Genomic DNA, 20,700 nt, shown 5'->3' on the forward strand with positions numbered 1-20,700 from the left:
ATTTCTCAAGGTCAACATATGGGGGGCGCTATTCATTACAATATAAAGAGATATATAAAACCTATGATGTATTGCTTGTATTGGAATGGATATATCGCATTTCATATTTCCAAAATATTGAAATTTTGAGTTTGCAGATTGATAATATGATAAACATATATTACAGGCAAAGCTTGTGTGAAGATAACACAAAATAAAAGGATAGTCTTTGGAAAATGCTGTATTTTTGATTATTTCTATTATATCTATTGTTTGATGCGTATGTCATATAGAAAATAAAGGAAATAATATAAAGACCATTTCAGGGTAATTCACAACCATAGTTACTTCACCCTTTGGTCCTTCAGCAAATTACAGCAAAGAAAACCCCAATTTCATCCATTATTATATTGTTAACCGAAATTGGAACAGAAAATCATGCAAAATCTGATGAACATGGTTGTCAGTTTACGGTTGCCATGGCAACCAGCAAAATCAAGCATAGCTAAATTATAGATCAAATTGTGCGCAATAAGATTTTAGGAAAAGTCACCAAATTTGGTTGAAATCGGGTAAAGGGTGTAGGAGTGGCAGACAAAAATATTGTTGGGGGGGGGCACAATGTGTCCCCCTTGGGCTTTATAGGGTTATTGATATGGAATAAGATTGGGTGTTTTTGACTTATGCATGGAGTATACAGTTTCTTATTTCTCTTTTTAGGGATGACTGAGGCAAATCTCATGCTTTTAAAGTGATGGTCAATAAACTAGACTCCAAAATAATAGATAAATGAATACATAGATTGAAAAATAAATAAATGCATAAATGAATACATTGTAAATACATTCTATGATTGAAGGACATTCCAAGGCAAAAATGTCTGTTATGTCGCTAGCTAAATTGTGTCAATTATGGATATTAAGTGAAAAGTTTGATGCATCCTCCTATATTCTTGTGATAAGCAGAAATATAATATATCTGTAGCCATTCTGTTTGAGTGAAAGAAGTCTTTAAAAGTTTGAATGAGGCCCTTCTCCATAATGAGCTTGTCAACACAAAACATAGTGGCAAGTTTTGTAGACTGCTTTACTTCCAATGTGGCTTGTGGTTTGCAATTGGAAATTGTGTTCCATGCATTTGTTTAATGAGATACACTGCAAAGAAAGTACTGAATGAAACTATTTTCAAATAATTTCATAAGTATGACTGTATAATGAATATCAATATGTTTTTAATTGATATATATCAAATTCTTTGATGCACAGCATATTTTATTATGTTTTATATGTTATCAGTATCATCACAGGCATTGTCAAAGTGTACACTGATGAGTATTTGTTTTTACATCAAAAGATGCTCTTCTGGATGGGGCACAGGTTGAAGTAGTCTTGGCCAAGCCAGTGGACAAGGGGAGTTATGTCCGCTACACACGAGGAGCTGGACGTGGCTATGTCCAGCCTGGTCTCTATGGTTACGAGAATCCACAGACCATCCCTGCCTATTACCCTGGATACAGCAGCCCCAGCGCTTTGCCCCCAATGTAAGTACATCAAGTCAAGTCTAGTGTAGTGTGTCTGCTACAAGTAGTCAACTTGGTTGCTACATCTCCTTCATATGTTCTGTTGAAAGTATGACCTTTCATTTATAGTGTAGATGAAGTCCATTGATTTGCTCCTCTGCTGTATGTGTGGCACCTTTTGCAGTGCCTGTATTTTCATTAAAGTGGCTAGTCAACTGATATTTCCAAAACTTCTACAACTTGCAAAAATAATGCCTCCAGTAACACAAGTACACTTGATATTTGTTTGCTAGATAGGAAATCTCTAACTTTTCTCCTGAAAAAGGGATGATTTCTTTCTCAGTTTGTCAGTGTAGCTCTTATATGGAAAGATTTCAGTGCTTTGCTATCAAGTGCTCTACCTACACTGTATCTTAGGAAGCTGTAGTTGCTTTTAGAAGTATGTGACTATTTGCTTGTCATATAGCTTCAATTGTTCATATCATGTAAGGTGCACTTTCTAATTTCCATGCAGCATGTGATTTATATCATTTGAAATCAATCTTCATATATCATAACTGCAACGAAAGAAAACCCTTAATTTTTTTTGTGTAAGTTTGTAGTCACCATTTGAAATATATTTTGATGGTGTGACCTCAGGATGGGACCACCAAGTCGTGGAGGAATGATGCAGAGGTCCCCCATGAGAGGAGCCCCTCGTGGCCGCTCCCCTGGAGCCATGCGTGGGGCTGGTGGCACTAGGAGCTATGGAGCGGGGCGTGGCAATTCATATGGTCGCTATGGAGACAGAAAGCCACAAGAGGTATGTTCTTCACAGGTAGCTGTGCATATAACATTATAAGTGGGTTGCTTCATAGGAAAAGTAAACCACATTAGAATGGGCAAATGTATCAAGTAGAAGGAAGTGATATGAAGGCAAAAATTGTTTAACATTTTCACAAAATCAGGCTAGTCTTTTTGGCCACATCAGCCCCAGTAAATAACCTAAATGTTATGCCTCTTGGTTTCTCAATATTATAGTCACATGGTCATGAGATTGCTTTTGTTTAAATGACTTCAAGTAAGATAAGAAGATACGATAGCTTGTCAGAATTGCCAGGTCATGACCACAAGTGAAGGAAATCATCCTACAGACCAAAAAATTCCCAAACACAATATTAAGCATAAAGTAAAGGAGAGATTTTGTGCATACATAAGGTAGCATTAAAGTCAAAGTGTCCAAGATTTTGAGTGGATGCTATGCTACGCTTGTGTTCTGTTTTTGTTTATGCTTATGTTGTTTATTATGAAGGGGTTGCATTCAAATTTGTTTAAGTTTCTAAGTGTTCATGAGATTTGCTAACAAAATCACCAATCCATGTATTTTGCTGTTTTTTAAATTCTAAAAAATACTTTTGTACCTCTAAGCCAACATTTTTCTCTGCACTCACACAAACTTTATATGATGCATTAGACAGTTTACCAGCAGTGAAAGAACAACCTGCTGAGGTTTGATCTTTCCTGCTTCATACACAGTCTTATGTGCCTCACATTTTCATCGTGATAAACCTTCTCATATGGTTTTAGCTGCAAATATAAGGCACACAATAAATTGATTTACTGACTATGTAAATTAAATAGAAAAAAAATGCCCAAAACATACAACCAAAACACATATCAAAGGAAAGGCAACTTGGCAGATTTCTGGGAGAAAACAAATTGATGATAAACTACCAAATTATACCTTGAGGCTAGAATCAAAACAGGTAAACAAAGATAGATTCTAAAAAGGCTTAAGCTAACATGCCTATTTGATGGTGTTTAATATTAAATAGTATGCAGTGGGCTAAAGCCCTCAAATATTGCATGCACACTTGCTATTTGGCTCTACTTTTTGTGTCAGTATTTACTGGTTGGGACAAGTGATTATACCTTGATGCTGCCAACATAGGAGTAAATAAGTGAAAAGTAGGGTACTGACACAAATATAATCATTTGTTACATAGATTCCTTTCATATCTACAATACACAATTATTCTTTGTGTGCAGCTAATAAACAAGCTTTTGATTTTTATATGAAGCTCGCAATTTGGCAATTAGTTATGAAATGCACAGGTAGACCAGCACTGGTAAATAATACTGTGTAATGTCATTTGATGGAGCTAGAAGAGGAAAAGGCTTGTGTATCATGACTTTTTAGTACTGCTGGCATCTAGATCTAGATATATTGTGCTTGAATTTGTCCGCATTTATCTTCCACAGGATTTTATGGTACTATTATCATTTATAATGAATAACAGCCAAAATCATATACTTCATAACTGATCAGAATGATAGATTAAAGCTGTTGTGCTTGTGTTTAAAGTTTGTTGGTATATATAACAAGTTTTATGACACTTGTCTCTTAATGTTTGATATTTTATTGTACCCATGATCAAGCTCAACTATGCAGTAAAATAAGTGAGGGATGAAATTGATTATTAATCTCAATGAGCTTCACTACAGTCAGAGGCTTCAACAATAAGAATTATATCAAGTAGGATATAAGTTGTCCATCATGTTAAACTTATATATTAAAAACTAATATTTACAATAACAACTAATATTCTGAACTTTGTGTTTCTTATTAGTTGAACCTTAAAGTCGTGATTCTAGTGCTGGGTAATACAAGTAAGTGGTGATAACGTTTCTAATCCATGCATTGTCACTAATGATTGTGTTGTCAAAAATGTAATAATGCAGTAACTAGTGTTGTTTTCTTTACAGTTTTTGAACACAAAAAGGAATTGATCTATTTTAAGTTCAAGATGATGATTGTTTCTTTTGCCAAATATTTGTGGTAGATGGAATCAGTCATTAACTCGCACTAACAGAAAAGTCTTATCTTTCCCCATTTATATTGTTCTCTTAACTGTCCCTGCTAACTACAGCCTAGACTCTATGACCTTCTGCCGGGAATGGAGCTGACCCCTACCAACCCAGTAACCTTAAAACCAGAGAAAAATAACATCCAGGTATACTAACAGATTGATGCTGATAGACATGTTAAAGTGCATGAGAATCTAACTGCAGTATTTCTTTGTGTGTATTCAATGAATATACTCTCCAAACACAAGCATCTCATCATAGGACATGTTCAGTTCACATGTGTGCTGTGAATGTAGTGAGATAAATTGCCTTTGTAGCCATTTTCAAAGAATTTTATTCAATATCTTGTGTACTAGTTATTATTGTAGAGTTTTAATGTTTATATTAACATTCATAAGGATGACTGGACTCAAAGAGCAGGTATGGCCAGCTTTCACACAACAGAAATATTCTGACTGTTGCCCTATAAGAAAATAAGTGAATTTCTAAAAAAACAAAACAAAACAAAAACAAAGCAAAACAAAACAAGTGAACCAAGTGAATATGGAGGCTGTTAAATTAAAGATGCATGTCAAATTTGCATTTGCATACATTAACACCTAAGTTTCCTGATAGATTTCAATTATCATCAACTAATCAGTGATTTAATTCATTGAAAGCTGTGCTTGGTTTATCTTTGTGTGACACCTGCTTCTTTCCACTCTTTACTATGAGTGGATATTCTCAATTTGCACAAAATAAGTCCACCATATTCAAATTAAGTCTGTGGGCATGCAAGCTGATCTACCACTGGTATGTGTAACCTTCCACTAATCCTCCATTTACTCCTTACTCCTTCTCACACTTCTGTCCTCATTTTACTCTTTCTTTTGCTCCCCTCTATCTCCTTTTAACACTCCTCTTACTGCTGTTCTTACTCTTCTTACTCCTCCTGTACTCTTCCCCATGCTCCTCTTACTCCTCAAAGTCTTCCTCTTACTCCTATTACTTTTCTTTTCCCTGCCTCCCCGTCCTCCTCCTACTTCTACTACTACCACTACTAACCAGTGCTACTACTTTACCTGCATTTACTGCTTGTCATTCTGTAAACTATAATATGTCATTCTGTAAACTATAGTATGTCATACACTTTTCCATTTTCCCTTTAGTTACTGGAAGAGGTAGATTGAGATGCGCAATATTCATCTTTTCTGTGTATTACTGTGATTGGCTTAAAAATTGGAAAGGATGAAAATGGGCATGGTATCAAATTTGCACTCATGACTGCATATCATCCATAGCGGTAACCCAGGAAGAGATCTCATTAAGTGTGTTCATATCTAATACTGATAACTGCAGCTATCTAAGAAAATGGCATAATGTCACACATTTTCCAGCATTTCCTTTCTCAAGTGCACAGCTGGGGATCACAAACATTTGTTTGGATTAAACTAGAAGAGGGCAAACAGGGGATATTTTCTTTTCTGCTCTTCTTTGTGATTGACTATGGCAAATGAGGTCATTCATATCTTTTGTATTCACTCCTTTCCTTGCCATTGATAAACCCTAGCTCTGCTGCCTGTCATACAAAAATAATTGCTGCTGCATGGAAACCATTTAGTAGCATCACTTTTACATTACCAATCGGCTTGCTTATTTCATCTCTGAGTCTGATTTATTTTTGGCCAAAGAAGTGTTGTTGGTTTTTTTCCCCCAGTATGTACGTATATTTGCAAGTGTCTTGTGCTATTTCAGCAAAACTATGTACATCTCACTCATATAATTCCACATCTTATTATTACTGTGCATCCTATTTTTGCCTAACCTTCTCTCCTTATTTCATCATGTTTCTTTAAACTTTTTTTAGTCTTTTGCCTCCTTATCTAACACTTAAGAATGTCTGTAGAATAGTCTGTTATGAAAACAGTGACTTCTCTTTCCCATGTAATGTACATAGCTGTGTGCGTGCTGCAGTAAGGGTACATGATGATGGTTATGGTAACAGGCATTGTACATTACTGTGTTACAGGAGCATAATGTGTAGTCAAAGCCAAATGGCAGAAGTATGAAAATAAAAAATGTGAATAAAATAAAGGAAAACATGGCTGCAAAAACTCTTGAAGATGGCTCATATTGGGATCATTCAGTCCCAGGTAAAGCCAACAGAATGAACCAGATCGATCCAAGCACCACCACAATGACATGGTCTGGCACAGTCCAGGGAGGAGTAGTGGTTTAAAAAACAAACAAACAGAACAAAGCAAAACATGGGTTCATCAGCACATAATATGTGGTGTTCGTATAATTTTCCTATCATGTAATATTTCAATACTGCCAATGAACCTACCTGTGAAAAAAAAAAAACAACAACCAAAGAATCTGCTATTGCTCATTGTTTATTGGGTTAGATATAATAGTTGGTAACAAGTTACATTTCTAAATTCATTGAAAAAAAATATATATATTTTTAATGAATAGTCAAGTTAATGTTTCTGCTTCAGACAAGACGAATAAATTCAAAACTTGTAACAATTCTTTTAGGAAAATTATGTATTCATCCTTCAAACTCCTGTTATGACTTTACCAGTAGATCAATGTAAATGTCATGGTTTGCTTAATCATGCTCTGGATCACATCACAAAGTGGTCCAACATAGTATGCTTCCTGGCACAGGTCGCCTTATAAAGATTTGGTCCCAACTCATGGTTCAATCTAGACCACTGTGGCAAGCTTTAGAAATTGGAACTATTGAAATGCACCCTTAAGACTAAGAAGTATTAAATGTAATGTCTCATATTTTTTACATGTGAGGAGCTCTTTTCGTTCAAATTTAGGTCAGTGGGATGTCGCTCCTTTTAAAAAATGTGATATAAATTCAAAGAGAAGTGGGAAGACACAATTCTCTCAGTGGTCCTGTGTTTCCCCACAGATTTCCAATTGATGTAAAGTTTCTTGTAGATAAGAAAATTCAAAACAAAACTGTGAATGTGCATCATTGCATTGTTTCCAATTTCATTTTATGTCAATTCTTGTGGACACACTCTTGTGGGTGGGTTCTGGTTAAACAAAAGTACCTGGTATTTTTTTTTTTTTTTTTTTTTTGGAATGAGATATATTTGTCAGTATAATGCTAATACTTTGGCTTTGGCTGAAAGGAAACTGTGTCCAGCTTCAGATAGAGTAAATATTTCTGAGGAATTCACCCCATCATTGTTATACACTTCACTAGATTATTAACATTTTTGTTCCTTTATTTCAAGATTTTCTCCCAATTTATGGTATAGAAAATAACTGGATTATTTATACATCAAATATATTTGCATGAGTCGATCCTTTCTTGGTACGATGTTATGTTGTCAAGTAGATGTGTCTGCATTGAAACATGAATGATTTCAGAAAGTGCAGGTGTTTAGCGAAAAAGTGGAAGTTCCCTCACTAGAGCTTTTTTTTTCTGAAATAAGGAATGTCATTCCACAGGTTCATACAATTTGGGGTTTTTTTCCCCCTTTCTTGCAAGTAATTTAAGCCACTATTTAGGAGTGGTATGAGGACTTTTTTTTTCTGCATGTCTTTCATCTTGGTTCATCCAGGTTCTGGAGGAACTGTGCAATAAGAATAGTTGGGGACTTCCCCAGTTTACTCTCCTCTCCCATCGTACCAGCGGTGATGTCCAGCTCTTTGTCTACAAGGTGAGGAAGTCCCTCCAACAAAGATGGCTGCATCTCGGTCATCAAGTATTCTTCAGCAGTTTGTGTTACACTTTAAGGATTTTAGCTGCCTCCTCTTTCTCACTTACGAGAATCTGAAACTCAGATATTGCACAATATCCACCCAGCTCTTATACTGTGTTGGTTAATGGTGAATTTATGAAAGAATGTCTGTGTGTTTTCTTCATGGGAGAAAATGTGTGGAAGGTAAAAAAGCATTCTATGCTCTGAAAAATTACTCTGAACAATTAAAAATTTGTGTTTCTCATTGCAAAATTTTGTTTGTCGCAAAACATCTTATCACAGATGTCTTGACTGAACAAGCATAGTGGAGTTGGCTCATAGATGAACGTTTCATTTGGTTCAACACTTGTGTGGCATCAAATTTCATAGATATTTTCTCACAAGGAAAACCTCTGAATCTTTACTGCATGCATATTTGTGATGAGTTGTACATGAGTGTTTCTGTTACAGCAAGCCTAGCCATAAAGCGTCTGAATTACAATGAATTGCTCAAATATAGGGTATGATATATATATAATGGGAGGAATATTTTGTACTGGTATTTCTTACGGTTGAAGAAATGTTCTGTTGTAATAAGTCAAGTCATGGCAAAGGACATGGTCCTTACCTCTCAAGAAAGTACATGCAGAATTTTACTGTTAGAATGAAACTTGCCAGCAATGTGAAATAAATGCAGCTATTATCTTCTGTACCTGTGCATTGCAATTGTGAAAATAAAAGCAAATGAAATGAAATTGATAATGTGTGTCTGATTTTACTGATTTTATACTCTATGTCAAATAATTGCAATGATTACCTTTTTTAAACATTTTATTTTACCCTCTTATGTTTTTTTCAGGTGACAATCCCAGCTCTGGCTAGCAATTACCCGGATGGAATGACACCACAGAAACTTTGCCAGACACCGGAGCAAGCCAAGAACTTTGCAGCTGAATGCATGCTGGCATCCCTGGGGGTACCAGTCGATGGTAAGAGGTACCTGTACATCGCTCCATCAACTTATGTGTCGTCTATAGGTTGAGTATAACATGTCTTGGAGGTAGCAGTCTGCCATGGCCTGCTGCTAGTCTGACACTGGGTGCAGAGGCTAGTAGTGGGTGGAGGTTGCTTCATCCACCATGAATGAAGCCATTGGAGATGTGCGTCATTCACATGTAGTAGACCCACCATCACCAGATGAGAAGCACTAATGAGATTCTGCTATAGAATATATGATTTATTCACAGTTGCTAGGTTATATATGAAATCACAGTGAAGGGTACAGCACTCATAGATATGCTGAAAATGAATGTTTTGTATCAAATACAACTGCCAGGTATTTCTTGAGCAGAAATGAAGAAACATTCAATGCAGTGAACCCTGTCAGATATTTCAAGGAGATCACTCTTCTTAAACCAGTCCCAAATATTATCATACAACAGGTGTCCTTTAAAGCACATATTGCACTGTGTAGGATATTTGCAGATTTCACCGTAAATGTCATCCATACTACTAACCATCCCCCCCCCCAAAAAAAAAAAGAAAATCAGTTTAACCAAGGTCTTGATTTCTGATTTCTACAGTGTGAATTTTGATGCATATGAAGATTATACCTGGACTCGTGTCCTCAGTGTGGGGATGTTGATATGAAAGGATGCCATGACATCAGATATTTTCTGACTCAAATAAAGTGGCATTGGTGCTGCAAAGCATCATTCATCTTAAAGGACAAGCTCTACTCTCACAAACATGCAGTTAATGCGACCATGTCTGACCCCCCCCCCCCAAAAAAAAAGAAAATTAATAAAATAGAATAAAATACATTTACATGTTTCCATGAGAATAGTATGATGGAGCAGAAGTGCATTACTTCTTTTGACAAATTTTCACAAACTTTCCAATTGGAATTTTCCTGGGATGATTTTTGTAGAAAAAGCAAACAGATCACATGATAGATAAAATGATCCTTTGCTGATTTTGTAAAGGAGAGATACATGCAGTCTTTCATAAAATGAATAGATATCATCCCAGACATGCAAAACTCTCTGTGCTTTGGATAAACCCAGATGCAGGCCATGTGTGGTAGATGCTGCCCTCAATTCATGTCACATAGAAATGCTGTTCTGTTTTGTTACTGTAAATTAAAAAAAAAAAAAAAAGCTTTCATTTGTCCTGTGTGTGAAAGAAACTGTACAGTGTAACTGTGATGTCCTGTAACAATGTCTATACACTTGTGACTGAACATAGAAAGCAGCAAAGTGTAAAAGCAGGTGTGTGTTTGTGTTAATGTGTTCACTGGAACACTCAAAAATTTTGGATGATAGGCCATAAGTATACATCCACACGTACCAAGACTTGCATAAAACGTTGACTCAGCTGATCGCAGATTCCACTAGGTCATGACATCGACATTTCCCTTCATCACCCTGTTATCATTTCTTATCACATCAGAGCTAATATGAGTGTATCACACTGATTAATAGCAACTTCATTTTATCTTTGACCAATGCTTCCAATCATAGGTAAGGGGTAAGACTCACAAACCCAAGGACCTTTTCTTAACCAACTCAGTGACATGGTACCATGGGTGTCAAGGAGGTATATTGTGCATAGCCAAAGGGTTAAATATAGTCAACCTCGCCAGAAGCTCGCTGCACACCACACGATCTGACTGGTCGCATGAATCTGGAGGCAAACCATGTCATATGGCCAGTCGACCGAATTGTCCCGCACACTTTACATACAGACCACATATACTATAGTACTCAGTAGCTTGGCTTGCAACTGTACTGGAGTCAGTACATATACTGTAGCGTGATTTGCTGAAAGTCCACTATTGGACATGAAAATTAGACATGTCAAATCCTCACAACTGGCATTTGCAACATAGTCACATGACTAAAACTGGCAAGGCTGGTCACACTTCAAGTTGCTAGGTTGTATGACCGGTGAATCACTTCAAAGTCATGTAGTCTGTTAGTCCTTTAATCAACCTTGCACAAGTAATTGAATCGGCCAAGTCAAAGAAAATTCTACTACCAATAGAAACAAGTACTAATTCTATTGTGTAAGCCAAACTTCATGTAAGTCAAAAGATTTTCTTAGATCCCTTTGGAATTGACTTGGGTGAGGTTGACTGTATTTGTTATGCAGTCATCATACAGCAGTGCAGCCATTGTATCACACCCACCTTGGGCAATTTCCCTTTCATTTCACAATATTGAAAGAGAGAAATGTAAGCATTTGGAGATAAGGGTTTAGAAAAATATTGTTTATTGCTCAGAATTAAGAAGGTAACTTCACTGCTTGGTTCTCAGGATCACAACAGAGAAATGGTGCTTATTATCCTGTCTGTGCATCTCAAGCCATCTTAGCCTTTTTTAAGAGCAGTCTATTTTTCGTTCAGAATGATTGCGTGGTTTTATTCATTTCATACATCTTCCAGATTGGAGGAGACTGTCTATTTATAGAAGAATAGATTGTCAATGTATCTTACCTGTTCCAGCAACTATGTGAATGATGTGCAACACATTGTGGGAGCAGGGTGCCTGTGAATGTTTCTACAGATAAATGGCACTATATGATTGCTGTTTCATCATCATTCATTATCATCAGTCATGAAATTTCAGTTTATATTAGTGTACTTTATATATTTTCATATCTATCAAAGGAACTTGTAAAAGGATAATTGTCACAAAGTTAAACTTGAGAATGCCCCACCCCACCCCCTCAAAAAAAAAAAAAAAAAAGTTTGTCAGAGAACTCAGCAAGTTTGTCAGGGCCAGGGGAGGCTTCAGGGTTCACTTACTGAGCTTTGAGAATATTCCCTGCAAACAGGACTGTGTAAACACTGGGTGTAATTGACTTTGAGATGCATGTGTCATTGAACAAATCAGTTTTAAGCATGTGCCTAAAGAATGGTTAGTCCACAAGACTGTTGCAACAAGAGCCCTGAGTGATTGTAATGTTTACCTACATCAAGGTCCATCCTCTTATCTATTGTCACAGAAATTGATAGTTAATATATGAGAGGCAGTCATGATGTCTGACTGCCCTGGAGAAGTATGGTATCACACCACCCACTCTCCACCACTGCTTGTCATGTTTTATGTGCTGTTACTAGCATAAACCATATTACAGCCTTTTCTCTCAACATGGAGATAAAGAAAAAACAAAATTGATCTACTCATGTATATTTGGATATCAATTGCATGTACACTATCCTATCTTGGGGTTGAAAGCATGTTACAATGTGATAAAAGTTTCCATGTGATTGGCTGTTGTGATGATGTGTACAAATGTTGGATGTACACTGTTAATGGCCCTCTGGAATTGGCAAATGATAACTTAGCTGTTACTGTTTACTGAGGGGAAAATAAGATATAGCAGTTTACATTGAAGTGTGTCTGACCATTCACTCTAAGCTCTCAAACTATACTTTCTCTTTAGTCCATTCTGTGTCCAACCACTTAACTAAACTTCTCAAACTGTCTCATCAACATTCATTAATCCATCCCAACTTGACCTAGGTGTAGACTAGCTAGCAAACCCACTCAGATGAAACAAAATGTCTCTGTCTAACAGAAAGACATGGTGATTAGTAGGCATTAGAGGAATTTGGTAATCTCTGTGCATTGACAATCAGTTTCCAGACACCCACTACGCCATTCTGTGAAGAAAGCACTCCAGCATGCGTACCAATCACCAAACAAAGCACAGTAAGGGTTGAACATGGTAATATCTTTACTTCAACCCCATCTGATATCCATGTAGCTCTGTCATATCTACACAATATTCCATTACTTTCAGATTTGCAATATATCAAATGTGTGTGTGTGTGTGAGTGAATGCTATGTCAACTTGATACAAAGGAAGAGAAAATTCTTCCCTGCTGGTTTAGTTTGTCATTGATGTCATTCTCAGATTGGCTGAAGGTTGTCTCCTGCATGATACCTTTTATCACTGCAAAGTATTTCATACGTTTATCAATAAGGCATTGTGAAAATACTGTGCTAAATTCAATTACCATAGTGTGAGCAAGCTTTACCACTTGTATGCTGATAAGAGGACATTTGACAATTTTTTTTTGTTACATACCATTTCATGATGGCGTGATGCTTAATCATCCTGAGACCCAGGATGATCATTTCACCAACAAATGAAAACTGGAAATGGTTTCACGCAAATTGTGAAATCACCATCTTTCATGTCCATGGTATCAAATGAGTGATGTAAACCTGATGCCATTTCACAAGTATTTATCAATCTTCATTATTTTCTTTTGACTCAGAATGCTCCTATGCTGGCACATATTTGCTTCCTCTCCTTTGCCTTTGCTCATTTGCATATGTAGGTGATGAGGACCAATCAGAGAGCCCTGTTCAAGACAGCCCCTCCCATTCCCCTTCTGCATACACTGCCTCCATCCATCCTCATCAAACTGGCCCATCTCATAGCTCATATCCTATCACATCTAGTGGCCTAGTAGTTAGCGCAGGTAGGAATTTTTAGTGCTGCTTCTGTCGTATCATATGGTTACTTTCATTACCTTCATCTATATTTTCTTTTTCTTTGCATCCCACCATACCTGCTTGAGTAAGATATATATTACTGAATGCTGTCATTATCTCTGTAGTCTTCATCTGACTATCCTGTCATTACCAGTGCCTTAACTTTATCAAACTAGTAATGATTGCTACTCACATAAGATGCATGAGCATTAAAACAAAAATCATTTAAAACTCCTCATTCTTTAAAGCCATATTTTTCCTTGCTATTCTGTTATCATAAGCTCTTAAAAGTATTGTGTTAGCAAAACATAAGAATATATTTCATCATAATGTGTCTACATGTACACATGTTTTGCTGCTGCAACAGTGAAAATGATTATGGAATTTAATTTCTAAACGGGTTTCAAATTCATTCTGCTAATTTATCAGACGACTACATCTGTAATTGGAGTAAAACATTTTATAGGGCTTTATTTGACAGAGGGTATAGTTGCACCTCCTACAAAATTGAACATCACCAAAATATATTTATACACTATGTCACATGGGTGAACTACATCAAGCATCAAATGTAAAGGGATGCATTTAAAAGGGCAATAACTGAGTTGTGTCTGTCATGAAAGTTTAGACAAGACACTCACTCCAAGATGGACTGATAGAAATGCACACAAATAAAAGCTCATATTGTTCTTGCATCTTTGGAGCAAAACTCTTATGATCTTTGATTCATAGACCACATGAATAATCAACAATTACCTTGTGTGTTTTTACTTACGATAGCCTCAGGTATGGCACACCGTAATAACTTTGGACATTTTCACTTATCACTAAAGTGACTCCACCCATAGTGCTTGATGTGATGGCCAAAGTTTGTGTTGAATATTGACAGGCCCTGGTTAATAAAACCCCTGCAGCCTGTTCGTTATGAGAGCATCTAAAACCAATGCCTTCGTAGCTATTAGAGACTAGAGAAGGGGCTAAATAAGTGTATAAAGTCTAACTTTGAGCTCTTTTTTTTTTTTTTTTTTGTATGTGCACATAAGGACATGTATGTGCTTGTATGTGTGTATCTATTTGATTTGATTTTTTTTTTTTTTTTTTTTAGGGGGATGAGCAAGTTAGTTTACATGCTCTCAAGTCATCGGACAGGAATAGAGCATTAATTCAGTTTGCTGCATGTCAGGAGGGGATTGCTCCAGCCTTATGAAGAATGTTGATTAGCATGATGATCAGATTCTCACATCAGCCTCGTGTAATGATTTTTATCAATTCCACTTTGGTGAATTGACTCATGTATGACATCCTCCTATATTGACAAAATAATTAATCATCTGTTAAAAATCAAAACACAGTTATATGTGCTTAAGCATGCAACTTCTCTTTCCTTTGTGCTGAAAAGGAGAGAGGGATTTGTTTAGTTATTCTAGTTCCACTGGTGTCTAATCTGTCCTCCCCTATTTTTGTGTGACAGGTGGTGATGGCCACGGCAGCTCCAGCAACCCCTACCAGTCTGGCTATCACCAGCAGGGAGCCTACACTCACGGACCGGGAGACATCTACCAAGTCTACCAGGGCTGAGGGACCATTGACCCTTTAAAATTGCTCATAAATGGACAAGAGTTGGCTCTACGCACCCTATTCCTGACAAAGAATGCAGTAATTGGTCTTTTCTCTCTTGATTTTACTTTCTCTTTAGGAGTAGCTACCATGATAGAATATTCTTATGTTGAAGCGTTTCATATTTTCTTGTTGAAAGACTAGCACAAGGAAATTTTCTATTGTTTGACTTTTATTCATTTCAATTAACTCATTTAATCATACATACTTTTATCATTGGTTAAGACTACCTATGAAATGGAGGAAAAGGTTTATTTGATCTGTGGATATATGACTTCTAAAGGTGCCAAAGAAGTAACATCATTTAGATCCATTGTCATTCATACAAACTACTGCCATTATTGGCAATTTTGGAACATTTATGTCTTGTGACAGGTGTGTAGAAGTGATATGACTTTTTTAAAGGAATAATGTGATGAAGACCCTATGAAATAATGTGACAAATAAAATATACTTTTTTTTTTCCAGTGCAACAAAGAATGTAACACCTCTAAGTTTACTGCCTTTAGAGAGTTGTGCAGCCATTGTTACATGGATTGATAGGAAGTGATTGTCTTTCTTAATGTGTCTTTCAGTACTTTCAGTGATTTTGGAACAATTATACTGTCTTTCATTTTCCAAGCTTCAGTTGTGGTCTTGTTCAGAAAAAAAAAAAGCACTGAGTGAGGTTGTCGATCTCTGTGGTATAGCACTTGCCAATCAGCAGTGTGTCCCACTTTCACTATCACTTTATCATCAATATGAGGATTGAAAAATGAATTGTGCATTTCTCTTCAATCCAAAATCTTCATCTTATGGCGTTAAGAAGCTGCAGTATCTTTGATTTTACATCTGTAAGACTGTACCTCATCAAAGTCTCAGTGATGGAGTTTGCAATGCTGCTGTCTCAGAGTCAATATCACCTGTCAAATACTCTACACATCTTCATCTCCATGACTGTGTGCTTATAAAGTATGTTTTATACTTCCTGGCATTTTACTTAGACAGTTTGTAGTTCTTGGGGAGCGAACTGTGCAAACTTTATTCTCGGTCTTTGATGAACTGTCTGTGTTTCACAAGGCTTGATAAGTAGATATTCACCACTCATCTGGTGTTTACCCAAAGGACCACGTTCTGTTTCCACTTTTACATTCTAAGATATGTTTACATTTTCATTTTTTCTTTCATATCTGTAGAATTAAATATATTGTCAAAGGAATTAACACGATTTTCAGTTAAGTAATTATACTGTTTCTCTGTCACCACTTCCAAGACTTCATCATCATTGAAACTAATATAGTAGCAGTTTTCTTCATGAAACATTATTTTTCCCCTTGATTTTATTGAAAGATGCAGTGACAGGGGTGTAAATGTTAGAAAAGTCAAAAAAGGAATGTACTGACAATTTATATTATGAAGATTTATGCTTATTTTGGTGTTATTTAAACAGATTCTTCACTTCTATAAAAACTGTTGATTCATACTATTTTTCCTCTATTTAAGGCGAATCAGTGAAGTGTTGAATGTGTGCAGTAAGAGGTGGATAAACTCTGTTTGAAGCATTGATAATACAACTAGAGTTGATTTTGCATCACTTTATGGATAGCTTATTGTTTGCTGTTTCTTGTTAGATTAATAAGACATCTTTATTCATGTTGACAATATTGATAGCATCATAATATATCCGTATTCAAGTTCAGAAATTTATGCCATTTATCATGCACATGTAGATAGTTGAGAATAGTTCCGTCATTCCATCATTCTGTACTTATCAAGTGTGGTGTTTTGCATTTATCAAGAGTTTCAATTTGTAGATCAAATTGAAAATTTTTAAATCCAGTTCATGACATGTTACTATTCATTAATTATGTTGCAGGGAAGATGTATTGTAGGCCACGTTTTAAAATCAGTGGATGTCCACTCGTCAAAAACTAACAATTTTCATAGTCTGTCACAGCAGATGCTAAGAAAGTATTGTGTAGATGGTACAGCACTTGAAACCCAAATGTCAGTCTTTTTGTCACATCTTGCCTCTTTGTGTGAAACTTCGAATTGGACAAAGATAAGGGAGCAAAATGTAGTCATAAAATACAGGATATAAGTGGATATTCATTTGGCCATGTTTGGAAGGAATGTTTCTGAGGATATTGAGCATTGGCAAGAAAAATATCTGTTTTACATATGTGCCTTTTATAGATATGTCTGTTGAGATCAGATGTAAATGCCTTAAAGAATTAATACTGACATATTGGGTTCAGAGTATCTCCTGTAGCCTACTTGACATACAAAGTACAGATTATCTCCTGTACTTGACATACTAAGTATAGACTCCTCTGGTGTGTACTGGTGTGACTATACACCTGTTGCAATTGTAGAGATTGGTTGTTGCCAGATAACCCCAAATGAGTTGCCACAGTGTACATTGTGCAATGTGTTTTTATCAGTGCCAAATTGAAATCTCATAACTCTGAAGGCACATAATTGTTAACTTTTACAACTGTGTTAGAAAGCATTGAATCCTGACAGTTCACACAGAACTGTTGAGAATGTGCATGGAGCAAAATATCTTGGCAGTTTTGCTGAAGAACACTCTAATTACTTGTTCCCAAACCTGCAATGTTCTTTCAAAGAAAGACTGTTTGTTTCTGCAGTTCTGCAGTGCCTGATTTGTCTGGAGTATGTTCTTTGACTGAAACTTGTCTGCATGGAGGCATTTCAACTTCAAAGCATAAAAACAAATCTGAACCTGCTGTAGTACTACATAATGCCTACAATTTTTGTAATGTTTCAAAGATGGTCCATATGTAGGCCAGTGGTTTGTCATTTTTCTTATTTGACCAATCCTATTCCCTTCCACCTCACCAAACAAGCAAAACAAAAAGAATATGAGATAGAAGAGGTCCTCCTCACAGTGAGAAATATATTTGACCTGATTGTATCAAGTGAAACGTGTACTTAATTCTGAACATTCACTTTTGGAATTACTGTGAGCTTTACTGACATCAAAATTATTTTAAACATCTCATCCAAGCCAACTCACTGCTCTATTATATGTTTGCAACTTGAAAAGTAAACTGTTTACATGCATCATTGATTTTCATTACATTCTAGGTCACTTAGTTTGTTAGCTAAATGTAGTGTAAGAAGTTATGGTGAGCTCCAAATTTGGACAGCTGTTGCTACAACTTGTAAGCTTTATGAAAAGAAAAAAGTTGTTATATATGTGTACATTTATAGAAGTTTTAAACACACAAATTATATAAATCCCAGGCCTTTATTAGTGATGTACCAAAGTGTGTAACTATTTGTTGCCTTCATTGAAATTTGTGTAAATTTAGGCTTTCATGACATAATTAGATGAAACATTTATTGTCCTTTTACACAAAGACCTGGGATTTATATGGTACAGTATGGTCTCTCAGGCCAACTACAGAAATATTTTTATTTTATTTCACAAGTTCCAAGAACTTCTTGTATTGTTTATTTTGTATTGTAGCGGCAAGCCATTGCCCCATGAAGACACCATGACCAAAGGAACTTTGGATTCCTCAGGAAGTATTTTTGTACGTTTTGTACAGCAACATTAAAAGAACAAAAAAAAAAGTAAATTAGTCCTGATCAACAGTCTGGAAATGCCCAATCATCAAAGTTTGAGAGAAATTGACTAGAATTGGTCAGCAGGCCTTGAATACATAGTTAGATACCCAATTGGCAGCAGCCTGTTATGTTCAGCCTCAAAGGCATGTGTAGAGGGATTTGATTGGTTGATCGTAGTTGGAACAGATATGGCCTAGCCAATGGAAAATGCATGGAAAATGCAGTAGCTGTATAGCCACCTGTTGAAGGAAGGTGGAAAGTGATTGGATGATTGAGTGTTAGAGCATACCAATCAAGCTTGTGTTTACATTCCATGAGAGCTGCTAAGGCTGAAAGGTGCTTTCTGATTGGTTGTGTCACAAACATGTTTCCTTCCTCTACAAACAGCACTAAAAACTATACATGCATATACCAAAAAGTATTATGTCTTTTCTTTCTTGTATCTGCAGTACCAAAGAAATACCAGAAATGAATGCCAAAACCAAAGCGTTATGGCTCCTATAAGATATTGAGGACAATTAGTAATGAGCTGATTGCTGCCGATACAATGCACCACTCTATCTGGTGGGACATTGATACCAAAGATTGTTTGTGCCAGTTTTCTTGGCTTCTTTATTTGAAAAGTTTTTGGATTTTATTGTATGCAATTTAGTACTTTACCATGTACCTTAGAAAATAGGGTACAGGTTGTGTATCAAGAGACTCAGAGCATGAGATCCATTCTGTGTGTGCACGTAATTCAATCTCTGCACCTTGTGGATAATTCACAAAACTGAAATCCATAAGGCTGGGGAGAAAACTTTCCTTGGCTGCAACCCCCCCCCCCCCCCCCCGAAAAAAAACCCCCAAAAAACAAAAAAGACAAGCTTGCAAATATCACTGCCTATGTATTCAAGAGAAATAACTGCTTGTTCACTGTTTAGCACAAAGAGATGATTCAAGCTACTTGTATTCTCTGTGGATTTTCTGATGTTTAAAGTGTCCTATGCATCACACCAACAGAACATACATGACCTCTTGTGTCAGTATTTTGTGTCACAAATTAACTTTGAATTTTGTTGATGTCAAACTCTTGATACACAACCTGTCTGAATTTTCTAAGAGTAGATTGTGGTACAATATTGTGAAAATGCCACCTGCAAGGTTAAGAGTGAACTAGAATGTTCATGTATACAAACTAAGTTTAAACCCATTTGTGTTCAATTTTACAATTTACTGCAAATGTATACTGTAATTTGTGTGTTAATTCTTCGTAGGCTTTTATGTAAGGCTTTGATTCATGTTTTGAAACGATTGTTATTTGTTCATTTTCAAAGGAATTTCAACAAATTTTAGCTGTTTGTAATGGTCTTGCTCATCGCTTGTAGCCTTCATGATTCATTATCATTCTCTCATCTTGGAAATAAAATGCAAGTAAAAAAAAAAAAAAAAGACTGGTATTTATGTGATTTTGTCAGGAAGTGAATATGGGATGAGAGTTGAGTGAAAATAAAACCTATTATGTCAATGACATTTTTTTGCCAATACAGTGGTACTGATTTTAACATGAAGCTGTAAATGCATGGATTAGTAAAAGTCTGAACAGCATTCAGAAAGGGAAAAAGAAATTGTACATACACATTTAACCACAGTGGAGGGAGCTTTTGTTCCAAACAAGAAATGCTGCTTGGTTGAGTTTTCCTGATGATAGATCTTACTCTATTTTTTTTTTTAATGATAAATCTGAATCCATGCTATAACAATGCTGTGGTACAGCATCACATTTCTGCAGAGGTTAAGAGAGACTTTGAGAAATCAATGAAATATAAATTACCCTCTATTCTTTGCAACGTGTAAATTGTTTTTAACCTGTTGAGGACAGTGATTTTGCTTCAACATGCACTTCCCATAGACACCTGTCCGAGTACACTCGGGACTCGTCCTCAACGGGTTAATAGTTACTGTAGTTGCTCAAGGCCGGTCA

At 36.2% G+C, this 20,700-nt stretch overlaps 1 protein-coding gene across 3 annotated transcripts in view; it reads left to right on the forward strand.

Moving 5' to 3' along the window:
* The window catches only part of LOC140226554 (APOBEC1 complementation factor-like), a 60,899-nt gene extending 41,333 nt beyond the window's left edge, over positions 1–19,566 (forward strand). The window contains exons 4-10 of one of the 3 annotated variants that reach the window (XM_072307004.1): positions 1,333–1,519; positions 2,138–2,300; positions 4,408–4,491; positions 7,915–8,013; positions 8,894–9,023; positions 13,388–13,531; positions 15,016–19,566. In XM_072307004.1, coding sequence (XP_072163105.1) covers positions 1,333–1,519; positions 2,138–2,300; positions 4,408–4,491; positions 7,915–8,013; positions 8,894–9,023; positions 13,388–13,531; positions 15,016–15,122 — 914 coding nt within the window. In that variant the 3' untranslated portion in view covers positions 15,123–19,566. The remainder of the gene's footprint in view (positions 1–1,332; positions 1,520–2,137; positions 2,301–4,407; positions 4,492–7,914; positions 8,014–8,893; positions 9,024–13,387; positions 13,532–15,015) is intronic. The other 2 variants (XM_072307007.1, XM_072307005.1) reach the window with 2 other exon arrangements.
* Positions 19,567–20,700: the final 1,134 nt, after the last annotated feature.

This window comes from Diadema setosum, chromosome 3 (genome assembly GCF_964275005.1).
Source record: "Diadema setosum chromosome 3, eeDiaSeto1, whole genome shotgun sequence".
Classification (NCBI taxonomy): domain Eukaryota; kingdom Metazoa; phylum Echinodermata; class Echinoidea; order Diadematoida; family Diadematidae; genus Diadema; species Diadema setosum.